Source organism: Anticarsia gemmatalis, chromosome 8 (genome assembly GCF_050436995.1).
Source record: "Anticarsia gemmatalis isolate Benzon Research Colony breed Stoneville strain chromosome 8, ilAntGemm2 primary, whole genome shotgun sequence".
Classification (NCBI taxonomy): domain Eukaryota; kingdom Metazoa; phylum Arthropoda; class Insecta; order Lepidoptera; family Erebidae; genus Anticarsia; species Anticarsia gemmatalis.
In genome coordinates, this window is record NC_134752.1 from 13,934,064 (window position 1) to 13,953,815 (window position 19,752).

The 19,752-nt window shown below is 42.8% G+C and overlaps 1 protein-coding gene across 5 annotated transcripts in view; it reads right to left on the reverse strand.

The window, feature by feature from the left end:
- Positions 1-57: 57 nt before the first annotated feature.
- The window catches only part of LOC142975158 (prominin-like protein), a 61,741-nt gene continuing 42,046 nt past the window's right edge, over positions 58-19,752 (reverse strand). Inside the window, exons 5-21 of one of the 5 annotated variants that reach the window (XM_076117877.1) lie at positions 19,384-19,548; positions 18,513-18,634; positions 18,057-18,080; positions 17,559-17,724; positions 16,711-16,877; positions 16,333-16,445; positions 15,995-16,099; positions 15,620-15,773; positions 15,129-15,515; positions 14,716-14,850; positions 14,313-14,471; positions 13,822-13,943; positions 10,513-10,563; positions 5,210-5,428; positions 4,305-4,385; positions 3,871-3,949; positions 58-3,515 (exon numbers count right to left, since the gene is read on the reverse strand). In XM_076117877.1, the coding sequence (XP_075973992.1) occupies positions 3,886-3,949; positions 4,305-4,385; positions 5,210-5,428; positions 10,513-10,563; positions 13,822-13,943; positions 14,313-14,471; positions 14,716-14,850; positions 15,129-15,515; positions 15,620-15,773; positions 15,995-16,099; positions 16,333-16,445; positions 16,711-16,877; positions 17,559-17,724; positions 18,057-18,080; positions 18,513-18,634; positions 19,384-19,548 (2,234 nt within the window). In that variant the 3' untranslated portion in view covers positions 58-3,515; positions 3,871-3,885. Of the gene's footprint in view, positions 3,516-3,870; positions 3,950-4,304; positions 4,386-4,907; positions 4,956-5,209; positions 5,429-10,512; positions 10,564-13,821; positions 13,944-14,312; positions 14,472-14,715; positions 14,851-15,128; positions 15,516-15,619; positions 15,774-15,994; positions 16,100-16,332; positions 16,446-16,710; positions 16,878-17,558; positions 17,725-18,056; positions 18,081-18,512; positions 18,635-19,383; positions 19,549-19,752 lie in introns of all 5 variants that reach the window. The other 4 variants (XM_076117878.1, XM_076117880.1, XM_076117879.1 and 1 more) reach the window with 4 other exon arrangements.

Here is a 19,752-nt window from a genome sequence, read left to right on the forward strand (position 1 = left end):
GTTTTTTTAATTTTCCAGGGTGAAAAATAAACTAGGACGATAAATAAAACGAGTTAGTAAGAGATAATGAAATGTTGTTTATTTTACACTCGTCAACACGCTGGGTGATGCACTCCTCGCGGCCGCCAGGTGTCGCTAGCGGCCGCCTATCACTCTTACAAAACCTTACTTTTTGGTTACAACTACGATTTGTTTGAAGATTACATTGGAATTACATTAGACTATCTTAATAGAACATTTACTAAGTATAATATCCAGTACGTCGCACCTCATCGATAAATCAATATAAAATGGCTAAATAATATCTATGTACTAGTGGCGCTGAGCTAATGCGTAGTGCACACGTGCACGTAGTAGCGCGGGAGCACCTCCGCACTCGCACCTTGAGCATCGACTACCTCCGCACACACTTACAACACAAACAATATGTTTTGAGTGAATTGACACGTCAAACACGGCTGATGCCTACAAGCTACATTTAGTGGTCTGAACAATAATTATAATGCGACATATTGAGCTTAATTGTTTACGATCATCATCGATATATATTACCAAGTAGTGTGATAGATACAAAACATAGTCAGTTGTAAGTGTGTACGGAGCTAACAACATAATCGAATATGTTCTCGAGTGGTCTCCAAAAGGAGGTCCTCTAAGGAAAAGTGAGCAGGGAGTATTCTCACTACGTTTGACATACTCGGACAGACTAAGTGCTACACGACGCGCTCACACAATACACTTGACACTAACACGCGGGCCTTTATACTAAAACTAACAACATTTTGCTAACTCACACTAATCGTCGAAAGTTGTACGTAGGTGGCGCTACTATATAAAAGGTAATATTATATTTATTCAACTTTATTCTTGCAGTATTGCTTACATGTCGTTGTCGACTACTTCACAAATGTCAATGCATTGTTTTACGATCTGTAGACACAGTAGCGCCATCTAGTCGTTACATTTCGAAACTTCCCTGTCTGTTCTACGCGGCAGTTAGTATCAAGTGTGACATACGAGCGACAGGTATATATTAGTAGAGTATATAATATAAATTGAGTACATGTGTAGCACTGCAGCGCTCCAGCACTGCGCAGGCGACAGGGGACAGCGCTCACACAGAGATCACAGCTCGTGACGCAGACGACACACACACACACGCACATATATGCACTCAAACATACATACATACATACACAAGTGAGATAGAACTATAGGACTGACTAAAGGGTCACTATAGAACATTATTACGGGAAAGTTTTGATTAATTGACTACACAATTTAGAACAGTTTTCAAGTGAGACAAGGTTGAGTAAGTTTGTACGAATTCTGTATTGCATTGATTAGAAACAGTCGCTGCGTCACTCCTCCGTGTGTCAGGACTCCGCGACATCAGGCAACATCATACAATGGTATCACTCTACGATGTCCGGAGCCCACACACACACACACACTCACACACATATATTTGGTATGACATACACTCACACACACAAAGGTACAACAAACGGCACTTACTAATATGACACAATAACGTATAAACAAAATATCTAATTCTCGCGCTCCGAGTCAACTCATTAAAAATAATTGCAATATATTTGAATAATCACAAAATTATACTAAATAGGATTTCTAAACTAGCAACACTTTACGAACGAATAGTGTTGCTCGGACAGTATAGGTGTTGCCCGAACAAAAAATGCGTTTGAGAATATAGTTCGTAAAATGTATGTTAGCGTAAATAAAAATAACTTTACTTAAATTGCAAATTAAACTTATGATAATAATAATCGAAGGTTCGCTCGTCGAGTGTATCCGTTACTTAAGAGTATTAGTTATATAATAATTATGATAAAAGCAACGTGTACACTGTCGGAGCGTCGCAACTGAACCGTAAGGATGAGTCCACATGAGTGGTTAGTCGCGTACAGTCGCTACGGTGTAGTAGTACTTACATACGATATTAAATATAAATGCATTACAATCTCGCCGACGTGACGTGACGTGACGTGACGTGACGTGACGTGTGAACGAGTGAACTTACCACTAGTAGGCTCTCGCCGGACGACAACACTACATACATCGTGTCGTTCGACGAGAACGATCGCTTTTTCACGACAACTCTCACATCGACTCTGTTACTACTAACTTTATTTATCACATTATATCCTTTCATTACGACACTCACTCCAAGCAGTACAGAGATGCTTTCTGAAGCCAGTCCAACAATTCACACGATATTTCCACTAGTCTTTAACTCAACCATCATTCTAAAAGCGATATAGAGATTAACGTTTAGTATAACAGACTCAACAAAGTTGTCTTAAAGAGTAATAATGAAAAAACGTGTAATCTTAACCTATAGTAATAATACGTAGAGACTAAAATAAAAAGAATCTCTTAGATCTCAAAGTGTGGGTAGTTTTTGTGCGGTATTCGTAACGCCGCTAAACAACACATATAAAGATTTCTGTAAATGATTTAAAGCCATCGCGGTCGTTCACCGCTACAACGTATTCTACGAATATTCTTGAGCCGAAATATAAACGTACTGCGATGTACTGCGCGGGGACACTTACTCATACTGATTACTTAACTATAAAAAGACGAGACTCACAGCATTTATTGAATATCTTCCTTAATTTGAGCTACTGAATCTATTTCACACCAATATGTTAAGTAGACATTTATTAATTAACTCTATTTTGATACTTATTAGTTCTAGGTTGGTTAGTGTCGTGTCCCCGCGCAGTACACGCAGTGGTATAAAAACACGTAAAACATTGGACAGTCGATATATGGCAGTAGCTGTGACTGAGAGCTCGCACACTCACACACACGCTGTATTACACAGACACTCACACAGTACATTACATTAGACAGTAGGTATACATGCGTTACAACTACGAGTGTATAATTAAAGTTCCGTCATCACAAGTTCGTTGGCACCGCGCGGTGATCCTAGCCGTTCAGACCAGTGGCGTAGCGGACACACGGGAATCACTTACACTTATACACCAATTACTATGGATACTGTGGTTTACACACAGTTCTGTAATGTTACACAACATGTTGCATCAGTCTGCAAGACTACAGTGTGAAAACACCATTGAAGATTAGGTACTGGGTAAGGGCGTTATATTTGAGAACAGCCCTGAGCAGAAGGTAGAGCTACGCCACTGCACTATATTACACTATACTACTTAATAATATAAGAGATTTCGTAGACGGCGACCCTTTTGGCAAACTATGATCTAAGGAGCCACGCTCACAGGCGACGTGTTGTACATACAGTGTCTAGACATTACGGATATCGTATTTAAAATATACTATTGTAATATGGAATATTCTCTATCAACTAGTGACGTTTGAGACGCACGTGTTCGTTGTTGCACGTGTAACGTGTACGTGCACGTGTACGTTAGTGGCGGGCACGTGGGGAGCGTCGCGGGAGTCGCCTCAGTATTTCAGCAGATCTTCGTCGAGTTCCGTGAGCGCCAGTTTACTGTCTATCGCTGAAAGTAGAAAGAAGTATATTAGATAAAATGTTCTACCATGACGTACGTCACTGGCGAACGACACAAACAAATGAATGAATGTCAAAAATACATGCCAACACAATGATGCTGATGTGATATAATCAAAAATCGAAACCGCCACACGAGCGAGCTTCAACCTTGGACTATAAGACACACAAGGAAGCTCATTAGGCCAGTAGTGTATAACACAGTCTCGTTGATACCTAGCTCCACATACAACGCAATGTATAACGAACATAAAATGAGTATAGTTCAGATGAGTGAGGAGCGAGCTATGTCTAGAGTATGTCATGATATCCCCGTGAAGTCTAGGCGTGGCGTCACAACTCACAGTGCGCGGAGCTCACTAGTATACGTCATCGTGGCTGGGGGCGGTGGGGCGGCAATACGCCACTCGCGGGTATCCCCAACTTTAAATATTCCACTTTATTAGTATACAATTACAATTGACTTTTAAAATAAATTTGGTGATACACGACATGTAAGTCGAGTTTTAGAAATAGGGGCTCTTATATAAAAATTTGGACAGCAAGGAGTATTGACAGCTTTACTATTTATCTAAGATATCTACAGAGGTGATGTACTGAGTCATGGGCAGAGCTAGAACAAAGAAAAGGGGTGCGGCGCAGTGCAGAGGGATATAAGTACCGCCCATATAAAAAAATATCACCCAAATACTAGAACTTTCGATAAACGATATTGAAATGTTATGTACAATGACCGTACATCTAGATGACTACATCAACGAGAGTGTTATGTACTCACTTTGGTCCGGGATAGTAGTATGGTGGTGGTCGCTCGTACTCAGTAGGCCCGTGGTAGCGGGGAGGTCCTTCTTCCCAGTGCCTGCAACAAGCCGTCACCGCGTGTCACCCAGTGATACACATACACTACATAACTATACACTCTTACAGCGAGAGAACATACAATATAGGTACACTAGTCTTTTCTTTAAAATTTATGTCACAGTTCAAGCTTGTAATTAGGAAAATATGATGTGCCATTAATAACGATTCCTGCAATTTCGTGAAAAAAGATCTGAAACCCATTAACGAGCGCCATCTACCGGGTACTTGCTGTTAATTACTCAATAATATGTTAGCAATAAAATTGAGAATTTTCCAAGAATATAAATGACTTGTCCTCTCGCTGTAGAGACGTGAAACAGTGCCACCATATCGTGTAACAGTAGATAACTCAAACATAAGTGCACAACAAATGTTTTATAAAACTTGCTCAAGTTGTCAAGTTGTGTACAAGTTGGTGAACGCGTGCACACCGCACAGTGATGCAATACAAGTTATACTGATAGTGTGAGTGTTAGTGGGCAGTGGGTAGTGAGTAGTGTGTGTTACAGGGAGTACTCACTGGTACTGACGGTTGGCCAGTAAGAGCAACTTGATCACGTTATCATACCTTGGGATATAACACGCTACTTTACTAATGCTTGTATCAGGAGGGTAAGTACAGTGTGTTAGGAAATTGATTTTAAGTCTGAGCACAGATAAGGATGGTATACTTGAATTTCTTTAGCGAACCAGGGCTCGCGCCAATGCTTTGATGTCCTCAGGGTTTTGTACATACAAAACACATAGTATTAGGGATTCGATTAGCACTTATTTCAGGAGTGAGGCAGGTTATTGACAGGGTGTGTGAAGCGTGGTACTCACTTTGGCGCCATATCATTATATCTGCGCGCGTGGTATGCGTCGAGAGGCGGCGCCAGGGCGGCGTCAGCGCGCGGCCCCGCGGCCCCGCGCGCCTCCCCCTCGCGCCGGGCGCCGCGCGCCTCGCGCCCCTCGCGCCCCTCGCCGCGCCCCTCGCGCAGCTCGCGTCCCTCTCGTCCCTCTCGTCCCTCGCGCCCGGACCGCTTCTCAGCCTTGTAGGCGCTGACACATAGGAACGTCGATTAGCATTCTGATCTCACAGGTATTACACGTTTCTACTGATGATATTCTAAATGACGTTGTGACAACTAAATGAGATCAGTTTAATATTGAGGGAAACGTCACTTTCTATAGTTTGACTTATTTGAAATAGAAATATACTTTCGCTAATATTGTGACGGTATGAAGACTGATATGAATTAAATATAAAAATCAAATTGAAACTCTAAATTAATCTTAATTTGAAAATCAGGAAACTTATTGAAATATTAAATGAAAATGGGGAGGTTTATAAACTGTATTATAAGTAAAAGGTGAACACTTAGGGGTAGAACATTATAAGCCAACAGTTAGAACATACATGCATTAGTACAAGAACACCGAAAGCCTAACATCGTTACAAACACACACTTAAGACTATTATATTAATAATTCATCGGTAGAATAAATATTAAAGTAAAATTAGCAGTTATTGAAAAGGATGCAAAATTAGTAGACACACGAAAACTGAGGAATCATACAGACACGTAACGAAACAACGCCATCTATCGTTACGCACATGCAACAATCACACTTAACTTGATCATTTGTGTTCGTGTATTTGTCTTGTTACGTCATTTTATTGGTATTATGTTATATATGCACACACAAATGACGAAGTACAGTTTCACCATCAATTATACACCAAAAAACTTATGTTTATAGAAATATATATAGCGCACAGAACACATGAACCTTGAAAGAAAATCTGTCGCTCTCGATGACATTTATTTTGGTACGTATCTATATGACAATAAGGTTGATAATAGCAAATCAATAGATCCAAGTAACAGCATACAAACACGCCATACTGAAGTTTTATTTACACTGTTACTTGTAAGCCAGGTTGAGATAAAAAATACTGAGAAAACCACACACAATAAAATAAAGGTAATAGAAATAAAAATGGTTGCAAGTAACGCAGGCAAAATAGGTTAATGTTGTCGAATGTTACCGCATTGCAAGTGTGTTGTGTCGTGGCGATCGGGTAACATCGCCACTGATCGGCTACGATCGGAAATGTTCGCACGTTCGCGCCGAGTCCGAGTAACCTCAGTCACAGCTATAATATCGATACTTATCTACTAACTTATACAACGACAAATAAGAAAAGTTACCATTATGAAAACTGGAATTGATTCCCTTATAATAGAGTTAATCCTAAGAATTTGTTACCTTACAATGTAGGTATAAATGTAAAAACATCGATATGTCGATCAAAGATTACAAACTTATTGACACGTTGATTAATTGGATTCAAATATATTCGATTATTACAAAGAGAGTACAATATTATATCAAAATGATTTTGGAGCAATGCAACGCTTACTGTAATTACTAATTTAATCAAAATTGATTAAGAAAGTTACTTTGGATTTATCTTCACAAATTTTCAAGCCCACAGATGACAGGAGAAAACGGAGGACTTACAAAACTATCAATGTATTAAATAGCCTAAACAAAATTCCGTCCTCTTTCCCCTCTTACAAAAGTAAGTGACTGAACACACGTAACGACTGAACAGTAAGCGTCACATCGCACCGTACATATAACATCAATACAAATTAATGCATCAACTAGTTCAATTCACTGCAGTGCCGCGCCTCCTCACACACAATATACCTAGAACACGAGTATATACCGTATGTACAATCATGTACATCATGTACATCGTACAACTCTCTCATCAAAATGCATACAAACATGAAAGATATGAGTATAATGATACATAAAAGCGTCTTTTGAAGAAGCCTTTATATTGAATAGTAAATATTGCAAAATATTTGTATCTCAGCTACTGATTATTACAATAATACTGCCGCAGGCATAAGGTGAAACCAGACATTTTTCAAAATATCGATCAGGTATTTGATCTGCTTCTAAATTAGTGCATCCCTTATTCTTCTGTTTTTTTTTTTAACGAATAGGTAGTAGTTATTTCGCCAATCATATTATTGTCTGAGTTAACCATTTGCCAGCGACAAAAATATGTACAAATTTTAATGCTACTTCTTTTGTAGAGCAGTAAGTCAGAAGTCACGTAGCGAAGTATTGTTTTATCTACGCGTTTTGTTACCAATTTTGATAACAATTACTGGACTTATTTTGTTACTAACCGTTTAGCGAGACTTCATAATAACGTAATGCGGTTTTAAACAAAAATCGCATATGAGAACGAAATTAATATTGTTGGTTCAAATTCTGCAAACACCCTTACGATGGGGAGATTTGGACACACAAACAGGAGGCATTTAAATCTACGTATTTCACGTCATATGATGCAGAAACTACTAAAGTTAAAACGGTGAAAAACTGCAACTTACACCCAATTCCCGCCTATGGATAAAAATGTTAGTACAACAATGAATCGGATTACGTCCCGCCAAGTTTTGATCGAAATGATAACAACGACAGACCGGTCCGAACTAATGTATTTGGTATATTACAAATTTTACAAAAATCAAAACAAGAACACTGAAATTTCACAGGGTATTCTCTAACTCTTGTTGTTGTTTTCTAAGTTTTCTGAGACGCTCAGCCTCTTTGTATTTCGCTATATCAGCTTTGAGCGCTTCTTGTTGTTCGTCAAATTGTTCCGGGCAAGGACATCTGTCGGCAAGTACGGGCAAACTTTGTGACCACGTTGTAGATTAATACTTGGTTAATGAAACAACTGACACTCGTAACTAATTAACTAAACCTATTTGATGATACCAAGAAAGTAGAATATAATTTTACTCACGTTTACGTTTTCGATGTCTGCTACATTTTAAATGAAGCCTAGTGAGACTGTTCAAGAGTTCTAAAATCTATCTACTTAAATACGATAAGTAAAATACACTGAACTCACTGTCTGGCGACATGTTCATACGTTGAAACTTAAAATAATAAACGAAACTCACTTTTTTCTTATAACAATATTTGAATTAAAATAAATCGTTATGGCAAACACAAACGCATTTTCGACAAATGATTGTTTTTATAAATTCTCGCTAAACGGACGTAGTAGGTTGCATTGTAGGCTACAAGATCTTCCGTCCTGCTCTGATATCACACGATAGTAAAGGATCAATTCAATATTTATAATGTAAGTTAGTGTGGTCGGGAGCGCGCTCTGCTATCGTTACAGTATGTGTAAGTATCAAAACTATGCGTGCCGCGCGCCCGACCCGCGCTACAGTATACAGACATCATCATATATTATATTATATAAAATAGTCTCATCGGATTATACTTGTACCAGCGTTGCGTTATAGTATACGGAGACACGTCCCGGAGATATAAACTGACCGACACACAATATAGCTACTTCTATTATATTATCTGTCTCACACATCTGATAAAATCCCGTCAAAATAATCTTGATATCTACTACCTAGTAATTTCATAAAATTTTAATATCGCTGTCACAAAATAAATGCTTGTGTGTATGTTTTACTATTTAGTGTGTGTGGCTGCGTTTAAATGTATCTGCCTATATCTCCGGAACTAATAATAAGTAGAAGACATATTGATGCATATAGCGTCGTATACGATCAACATGTACGACACTTGTGGCGAGGCAAAAGCGGTTGTATACTAGAGAATGGACGTGTTCGTACCCTTCAAGCGAAAGCGTAGCGTGCTATACGTGACGTATTATATCGATATCAATGTGGCGATACAGAGTGTAGTGATATGATACGATCACAACTGGACGCCGCATCGAGCGTACACATACGTCGAGTCGAACGTGCCAGCTTTAACGTTCACCAGTTTAACGACAAACGTCAATAAAAATAATTCCAAATATCACCGAGTCAACGAACAATATCGAACGCACAAACTAGCTGAAACTCGGACTAAGTACAAAACGTTTACAAAACGATTCGACTAAACGCGGAAGACAACAATTCAAACGTTTTAAACTCTACGAAAAATTGGTCAAATTCGTTTACGCATCACCAAAACATCGCTAAAAATTAACCTAAGACTCGATCTTTCCAAAAAAACATACGATATTCGGTCACGGGGCGCGCGCCCGGTGCCGTGCGGCGGTTACTCGGACTCGTGAATGCCGGACTCGTTGTCCTCGTCCTTGGCGTCGAGGCGCGTCTTGAGGTCGTCGAGCAGCGCGGGCGGCACCAGCTGGCACACCACGTCGCCGCCCGCCAGCAGCACGCGCGTGCCGGCCGCGCCGCCCGCCGCGCCGGCGCCGTCGTCGGGCGGCGCGGAGGGCGCGGACCGCTCGCGCCACTCCGCGATCTTGCCCTCGATGTCGAGCGTGCTGCGCTTCGACCCGCTGTCCCCCCCCGTTAGTTGTTTAGTGTCCGACCACTCGTGCCGCGCGACCCGACCTATCGGTGGACAAACTGCGGAGCCGAGCCGGACGCTCTCGAATCGAACGCTGAGCCCGAAACTCTATTGATTTGGCGCTATATCGCCCCCGGTCTCGGCCCCGCCGATTTTGTCTACCGATAGCTCTAAATTCGTTCGTTTCGCATCCCGCATTCGTCACCCTGGGGCCCCCGACCGTCGTCCGGTGTAACGTAACATGAACATAATGTAATGAACGAAAAAAAACTGAAAATAACGCTAAGAGTCTGTTGTAACATCGTACACACATGCGGGACACACCGACGTGCGGTATTCACTGATACCATGCGATACATTACATGCTCATTAATCATACATAGTTTTATATAATACAATTAATATATAATCATAATTTGTACAATAGTATTAAATCTAAAGATTAATTTAGTTATACGTCTAGGTTACTCGTCACCTCTATAATATTTACAAATAAGTCTTTTGTGACACACATTATTCGTCAAATTTCATAAGAACCAAAAATAAGAAGCTATAAGTACATGCACGCGAGTGTACATTCAGCTTGACGACACAGGGTGACGTTCAGAGACACCACCGGCGGGCGATCGGTCGACGTTGTCGTAAAGCCTAGCGTACACTCGCGGAGTCGAATGATCGGAGGAATAAGTAAGCGCATGCGTTGAGCGAAGGCGAGGGATGTCTAGAGGTGTCTATGGTGTCTGTGGGGCACTTACTTGGCAAGGGGTACGTTATCGCGGTCCGCGTACGCGTCATACAAATATTCGCTGCAACAGACAACAGACAGTCAGTCAGCCACCGTCACGGACCGACGGACGCCCGCCGCCGCGCCGCCCGGTGACGTCACCACACGCCGCGTGACGTCACCCGCGGCGCCTCCACGTGGCGGCGGCGACTAGCTCTCACAACACAGTGGGGGGGGGGGGCAGCGAACGATGCAACAGTTCGGTGAGGAAACAAACGTACCATGAGCCAGCAAGCCTACTTCAAACGATAACCAACAAGTATGGAGCATAACGCTGATGATGTCGGGAGTCAAGCGCCGTGATTGTAATGACAGCTCTCAAACGTACAGCTAGACACGACTCGGTATTGTGAACTGTGACTCTTCTAATATCGTAAGTAAAATAAAAATATATTTAAATCGCTTCAAAGTCAACTATCTTAGCGCTACGATATATCAATAATATTACAATATATTAAATATGAATCGATGGTAACTAAAATAAAGTAAAATAAATAAAGTATAAACAAACGTGAGCTGAGGGGGAGGTGCCATGTCCACGCGGTCCACAGAATGTCGGTGTCACTACTACACAGTACACATTGTGTCATGCTCGCAACTTACAAGAAACTACTATTAAACTCACTATCGACTTGCACGTGACATAATGGTGTTAAACAGGACAACTTAATATGTACAGCGTCGCAAACAAAACAACGTCTAAGCGCTCGTACAGCGGCGATTCAGTTGCGGTTGAATGGCGATGCAGCGGCGCAACCGACGACAAGCGATGCATGCCGACATACCTCTCACTACGAGTCATACAGAGATCTGCTGTAGCGTACAACAACGACACGGGGATACACTGAGCGAACAACTGTCGTGCTCGTTGGACAACAAACACCACCATACGATATACTGTTTCTTGCATAGTCTCTAGTTCAGGTGATGTGCTCCGACGAACATGGCAATATTCAACGGTTCTAAGGGTATCGTGCAAGCGACTATCGGTCGAAGAGCACACGCCACGAGCGATACCGAACACGCCTCACTCACTCACACGTACCGACCGTCTCACTAACAATATGTCATGTGTCTATACGACACCGGCACGTGTCGGTACGTGTGAGTAGCGGGCGTGTGTGTGTGTTGTGTGTATGTGTGTGTGTTACCGGACGAGGCGTAGGGTCATCGCCACCACCCGCGCGCCTGGCACATCGGCTCATACTCGCTGCCAACAACACCCGCACGTTATGACAACCCTAACTTCATCATCACATCGGAGGACTTCCCAAGCAAATCATTAAGAGAGATTGAAGTGACTTAGTTTATTGCACTGTATACTGGGAGTGCTACATAGTCGTGGGGGAGCACACAGAGCTGGTAATTAGCAACTTATGTTAGTGCATTCGTTACTAAACACTCTGATACTACGCTGGATGGCGATGAAGTGAACAAACCAACAGAAAAACATAATGTTAACTTAACAACAAAACAAACTACGCATATAGTCGCCATGTTGAATTTGTGAAATATGTCGGATCTGTTATACATATAATATAATATATAAATATATTAGTAATACACGCGCCGCGGCGATGGCTCTTCAACCTGAGTACCTTCAGCACAGATCACTATATTATGTTGTCCTCTTGTACATTATATATGTTATATATCAGGCTCTGCTTACATAAGTAACTAAGTGTCGTTCGCTCCACGCGAACATTACTAAACAAATGTTTATTTAATGTTAACTGTAATCGAAATTGGATCGTGACTAGCAATATTGTAAGATTACATTTTTTGATTAAGGTTCATATAATTGTGACTAGCATTTATAATCGCAGGTATTTTTGTACTAATAGCCGATATTTGATGACGCTGATTAAAGGCGCGTCATATAATATTTTCACAGATCCAATATCAATTAAACAAAAGTTAGCAAAAGTAATAGTTATTGGGATATCTGCAGCGAAATAATAATAAACATAAGTGTATCATCTGTATAGTTGACGCGCAAGTAAGTATTAGACGGTAGGCAGATCGTCTCATGTCGACAAACAGTGATACAGTGATACAGTAAGTAGGTCCCAGTCACTACATACAGACCATACAGACCATACATACCATACAGTACAGTACAAGGATGAGGGGTGCACAACAAACCCAAACATAACTGACAGACACACCGACAAACTCACTCTAAGTAATGAAATCAATGTTAACACAGCTCTCAAAATAATAATCAACAAACTAAATACAGAAAATTAGTGGGAACTCAAACAGAAACGAAACAACTCAGAGATAACGGAGCTGCTTGCGACGCGGTGAAGTCACGGGCACGTACACGTACGTACACGTGCTCGTCAGTAGTACTTGTGGGAACGTAATGCGCGCGCAAATAGCTCGAGAAAAATGATCATGACGATGGCCGATGAGTGATATCTTAACCTTACACTTAGTTATTGTACTCACAACACTAACACTACTACAATATTGTAGACAATTTTTCAGCCATAATAGAAATGTGCTGAAACATTAACTGAATATAATAGTAATAATGTATAGAGCATTGTCTACAATACGGTTATTATTATTTCATTATGCATGTCTCAGTGCATGCGGGTAGTGTTAGTGTGTGTGAGTACAAGCAACAGACGTACAATGTACTCGTAGTGGTACAGTTACACAGTAGGTGCCATGTATAAACTGTGTGAGCTGTAGTGTCGCGGTACAAGTCGCACCAGTTACAAACATTTACCCATGACACGTACCTTTATATAACCAGTGAAACTTTACAACACATTCCACATCAAAAATATCAATATTGTGATATTCGATTGGTATATGAAATATGATTTGTATTCGAATGCAGTGTAAAGTTTATAAGAATCATAATAAAAGTAACAAGTTCACGGTTGTCCTCGTAATAGAAACCCTTATAAGCGGTTGATATAATCACAGTTATATTGAAGAAATATATAGAGAGTAACACTATTACTTTACTTATCTAATCGTTACACACAGAACTTATTACTTTAATAAAAGCATTTGTTTGTTTGAATGACGTATTCTGTAAAAATGTCTTATTGGTTTTACATAAGACGAGACGAATAATCGTGTCTCACTAACGAAAGCAAAAACTAAAACAAAATACTGTCTTCGTTCTCTACTTTTACAAAGTTAAGAATAAAGATTGATAAATATCAATAAACGACTAAACAAACAAATGCGGTACATTTATAAATGTCAGTATTACATAACAGAGCGAGTATATGGTATATGGCAGATTGGTACGTACGCCTCGACGAGCGGGCCGGGGTAGGGGTCGACGTGCAGGTACAGGCTGGCGAGGCGCTGCGCCACCACCATGAGCGGCACGAACAGCAGCACGCACCACGCCAGCGAGATCCAGAACCCGTTCTGTAACCACAGCGCGCGCTCAGCTTGCGACCGCATAACGATCACGATTACGTCATTTGTTATACGTTCGGCCGAGCTCGACTCGACGTACTCGTAAACTATCTATGTAGTCAATTTTATTCTAAAATGAGGAAACCTAAATAAAAACTCCACGATCAATAGTGTGTTTAAGTTTCTAGCGGCTTCCATATTCGTTTTCCTCCAACCGGCTAGCTATCGACAATTTTTGTATGAAAATCTGATCGGCGCCTCGAATTAGCGTCGTAGGAACTATTTTGGCAGTACGTTTTAAATGTCATAGTTTCGGTACTCGAATATACGACTGCAGAGAATCTCGCTAGTGTAGCGACGACGTAGGGCGGTACGTACGACGGGCATGACGATCTTCTTGCACAGTCCGTCGCGCGTGGCGTTGAACGCGTTGGACAGCGGGCCGCAGCGACCCAGCTCGTACTGCACCACCGTCTCGATGTACTGCAGGTACTCCGTGATCTTCTTCGTGATCAGCTCCGCGATCGCATCCATCACCTGCACCGGTACGAGGATATGTTACTTTGTTCTTTTTAAGTACACAACTCTAGCACTAAGAATCGTTCTCGGGTCGCGGGGATTTTTACAAACATACAGATAACGGACACAAAGTACGACCTCCCCGTGCAACGGTAGCGGCATGGCGACCTTAACCACTGAGCCACGGAAACGGTCAGTATAACATTTTTATCATTCGTTAACATCGGGCGTATGATACAGGTGGATTATGGGTTATACATACTTCCTTAAGTTTGTTCCCGCCCAAAGCGTTGAGCGCCGCCTCGGCCATGCTGGTCTGTCGCAGCAGGTACTCGATGGCCTCCCGCAGCGACGAGTGGTTGAAGCGCAGCGTCTCGCGCAGGCGCGTCGCCGTCCGCTGTAACGTCACGCGCCGATACTCGCTTATTATACGATCTACAACACTACCTCGCTCGGGTACACTGGACTCGTGCTCCGTTCTAGACGTCGCGTCGTCTAGTGTTTATTAACGTAACGTAGAGTAAAAAGCGTTACATTTTTTTTTCAAAATTACATTCTTCATTTTCGTATATAACAACGTATAGGTACATCGTAAAGACAATATAAAAGAATAGCAGGGCGTGCGCGATGCGGAGGGTGCGGAGGGTGCGGAGGGTGCTTGGGGTGCGTACTCACGTTGAGCTTGTCGGAGTCGTGCAGCATGGGCTCGAGCACGTCGTCGATGAGCTTGTCCAGCGTGCGCGCGGCCAGCAGCAGGTCGCGCGCCTCCTGCTCGAAGGGCGGCTGCTGCAGCGAGCGCGCCGTGTTGTTGAGCGTGCGCACGAGCGCGTCCAGCGCCAGCGACGTCATGTTGGTCTCCAGCGCCGCGTGGATGCGCTCGAAGTCGAACTCCGACAGCCCCGTGTCGGCGAGCCGCCGCAGCTTGGCCTTGGCCCCCTCGCGCAGGATGACGACGGGCCCCGGCGGCAGCGCGGGCTGCAGCTCGGCCAGGCGCCGCCCCACCTCGTCCGCCACCTGCGCGCGCAGCGAGCCGGGGTGGAAGATGCGGCCCAGCTGCAGCGCCTGCGGAACCGGGGACTGTGTTACGACGAGCTCGACCTGAATAAATAACTGATTCGACGTTATATTTGTTATGGTCGAGTGATATGAACGGGGGCGGGACTAACGTTAAAGATGGTCTCGTTTCGATGGCACTGCACCAGCAGGTTGGTCAGGTTGAAGCTCTTGCCGCTCTTGCTGGGCGGCGACCAGCCGAACAGCGTCTTCTCCAAGTCCAGCATGCGCTCCATGTCCGAGAACAGGCGGTTGCTGCGCGGCTCACTACGACACGACAACACACCGCAACATTAATACGTCGTCTACATACACATCCTACTGATCGACGTTTGTGAGCATCGATGCATGTTTGTTACTTTTTGTATGTATTAGAAAATGTTTTAATAAACCCGGTGCACAAGTCGATCTAGAACTATAGTAGTAGTTAGTAGTAGGCTTAGTGAGTCAGAAATAAATCAAAATATGATATTGTGTCATGTACTCACATGAGCGGGTCGCAGATGAAGCGCTGCGAGAAGATGCCGACCAGGAAGTAGGCGAGCAGCACCGCCGTCACCATGCTGCCCACCATGAAGATCACGCAGATACCGCTGCACACACACACATTACACTCGCACACATGTTCAAATAACTGAGGCAATTCATTCAGCAAAAATGAACAGTTATATATCATATAAGGTTCATTTTTTTTTATTCATCTTATTACGCATATCGCTTGTGTATGTTGCCGCAGTCTCGACATTAACGCGATATAAACGTAGTGTACGTGAGTGCGCTCGTGCACGTGCACGTGTACGCGTAAGGTGTGAACATGGGCGGTTACCAGAGCAGGCTCTTGGAGCCGGCGCCCTTGTTGCAGCAGTCCGTGGCGCCGTACACGTCGGGCCGCTTGCCGCACACGCCGCACATCAGCCCCCACGCCATCAGGCACACGATCTGCGCACCACCCGACATACACCACGATGGAATATCATTGAGGTGAAAACATTACATATTAAACATATATTCATTTACCGAAAGGAAATATTACTAAACCCATTTTTTTTTACAAGTTATACTAACTTTTTTTGCACTCTTAGATAAAATAAATGGTCTAGATTTGTCGCTTGCATACATAGAATAGTATTCTGGCAGCGTACAAGAGTAGCGTGTCTGTGCTACGGGAGCGGGGGGGGGGGGTATGAGCGGAGGCAGTACGCACCAGCAGCAGCGCGGAGGCGGTGGCGAGGCCGGCGTAGCGGCGGTAGAGGCCGTACTGGTGCGTGGCGCGGTGCATGTGGCCCGCCGCCACGTCCGCCTCCTCCAGCGCCTGGCTCACGTTGCCCACCACCGACGTCATCTGCCGCCACAACTCGCGCACCTTCGCGCCTGCACACACACACACACCGCCTTCACTACCCACTACCCACTCTACTGCGGGACGTGACTAACGCAGAACTTGCTCATGCATTCTGCGTATGATTTCCACGGGATTATAATAATTGAGTATTGTAATCGAGGTTTTATGTAAGGTTTTTTAGTAACGAGCAATTCTTATACGTCCTTACAAAGAGAAAATCGTCCCAATGGCGGATGTTCATTAAAATTAGTATTATTAGAATTGGGTCCTTGGCTTCCAGTCAAATCAGCTATTGTTTATGAAATGTCAAAAACACATTTTAGTTTAAAAACACGGTGTAATGACGTCACAGGTTCGTATTTTTGTTGCTGTCCAACGAGTGTGCAATAAAACGTTGCAGAGTGTAATAATTACGAATAATAGGTAATTCACAAAAAAAATACATAGCCTGAGCAGTTTAGATGAACCTTTTACAAGTACAAATTTAATAAGTTTTCGTTAACCCAGTAAACTACCCAATTATGTTACTCTTCGAAGAAAAACATCCTACGAACTGCAGGATTCTTCGCTTTCTGTCGCTAGATGGCGTTACCGTCCTCGCTTTTGTTATTTCAGCAGCCGCTACACATATCCAAGTTGTGAAGCCAAAAGTTTGGAGCGTAGTTAGAATAAAGTAAGTGTGTGATATATATATATATGGTGAGTGGTACCGATGGCGTTGAGTCCCTCCTGCACGTAGGGGATGCGCTGGTCGATGGAGCGCTGGATGGCGCGCTGGATGTCGCGGATCACCTTCTGGCCCTCGCCCACCTCCTCCTTGATGTGGCTGTCCAGCAGCGCCGACACGTTGTTCAGCAGGTCCGACACGTCCGGCATCTAGACACAATATAAACATTATACACACTTTATTTAAATGCTAGCTCGACTGAGAGTTGTCACATGTAAACATTTAAGTACTTGAAAAGTTGCGGTGATTTACGTAGATAAGTAACAAATGAATGTCTTAATAAATTACTCATTCATCTAGCTGCATCTACATATTTAATTATGTAGTCACCTATCAGCATTAATACTATGCAAGGAAGGAAGTGTCGAAGCATTCTTGCGTGTGTAAGTCACACGTCGGCGTCGTTATGTCACAGGATGTGCCGCACAAACACCTGCAGTACTACTACAACTGTGGTACTACTACTATGAGTTACACTTACCGTCGGGAAGTATTGGTCCAGCATCTGTACTCCGAGCGAGCGTGAAATTACATAATAATAAACAATTTAAGCTATGTATTTTATTAGGATTCTGCTACAACAAAGTTTTGGTGATGCCTGTGTATCACCTGGTTGTCTTCAATACCTCTTTAAAATTTGAACGTGTTATACATATAGTCCTCTTCACCGTATCCGATGATAGCGACTATGTTTGTTGCCTGGCGTGAGCTCGTTGATGACTAGTAAAACCAAACTTTTACTGAACGAGTACTCAGCTTTGCTACCCACAATTTAGGAATTCCACAACGCAAGTCCGAGTGTTGAGATTTTTTTTTAATAGCTGATTCATCGAGTGTCACTGAAATGCTGCTAGAGAAATGTAGAGAGCAGTCCGTGGAGCCAGCATATTAATAAGACAAGTGGTGCGAGGTGGATGTGGCTGGTAAAGTGTTGTACCTGGCTGTACTGTATCTCGGTGTCGAGTTGTCCGATCTTGTACTTGTTCTGCAGCGCGATGCACTTGGGCTGGTCGCAGCGCGCCAGCGTCTGCAGCAGCTGGTGCTTCACCTTGCGCAGACCTGCGGACATACACACTTCTTATAATACTTGCTATTATTACTCTTGCTCCTTAACGATTCTCGCTCATTTATCCTATTTTAAAAAATTGTATCAGCTATATTGCCTACCGAGGGGTACCGACTTTTGCCTATCCAAACACAAAAAGATGTACTGAGCTGTGAGTACAGTGCTATTCTAGCACTGTACTCAGTGCGCTCGCACTAATGTCTGAATAATCTCTTAGATTTTGTTAACGATAAATTCTTCCGTTTTTAAGTTGCAGAAAATCTAAGTATGTTACATATCTATCACATTACTCACACAGTATATCCTTAAAAACGTATTGCGAACATATCGATACAAACGAACGCGTTCAACGCAACTAATTGTATACGCTACAATCATAACATGCACAAGTGATTACGCAATTATGCCTTAATTATTTGTGATTACGCTTAAATCGGGTGAAACCCGAGTATTTGAATAAACCTATAATTAAATCTGCACGGAATTATAAGTTGATAATGAACGATATGAAAAACTAGATGAACGACCAATAGCGGATAATAATAATCATCAAGAACTCGTTGGCATCAACTGTTACTGTAAGATTGTTATGCAGAGTGACTAGACAGTGAATGTGTATTACTACTATTAACAATCTTACTATGTACTGAGTGCTATATTTGGTAAAAATTAAAGAATTTTTGGTTTAAAAAGAAGTAAGGTATGTCTGATACAGACAATGTAATGATGTTGTTCCACAGACCTGAGTTAAGTTGTTCAGCTCGGCGGCGCAGCGACTGCGTGAGGTCGTGCACGGTGCGCAGGTCCTCGTGCACCGAGTCCAGCTCCTGCACCATGTGGTGCAGCGTGGTCACCGACACCGCGCGGGAGAACGGGCCCAGGTTCAACCATGATTGCACGCCTATACCTGCACAAAGAACATTACTCATTAGCTACGATACTATATATTTTGGATACGGTCGGGGCTTCCTCTTAGGGTATCGGCAGTCGACGTAAATTTATCAAAGGCAATAGATAGCGCACACGACTCAAATGAGGGACAAAAGTTCTGTACGAAAGACGACAGACTGTCAAAGGTTATGGACGAAAGCCTGAGTGAGAAAACTATAGG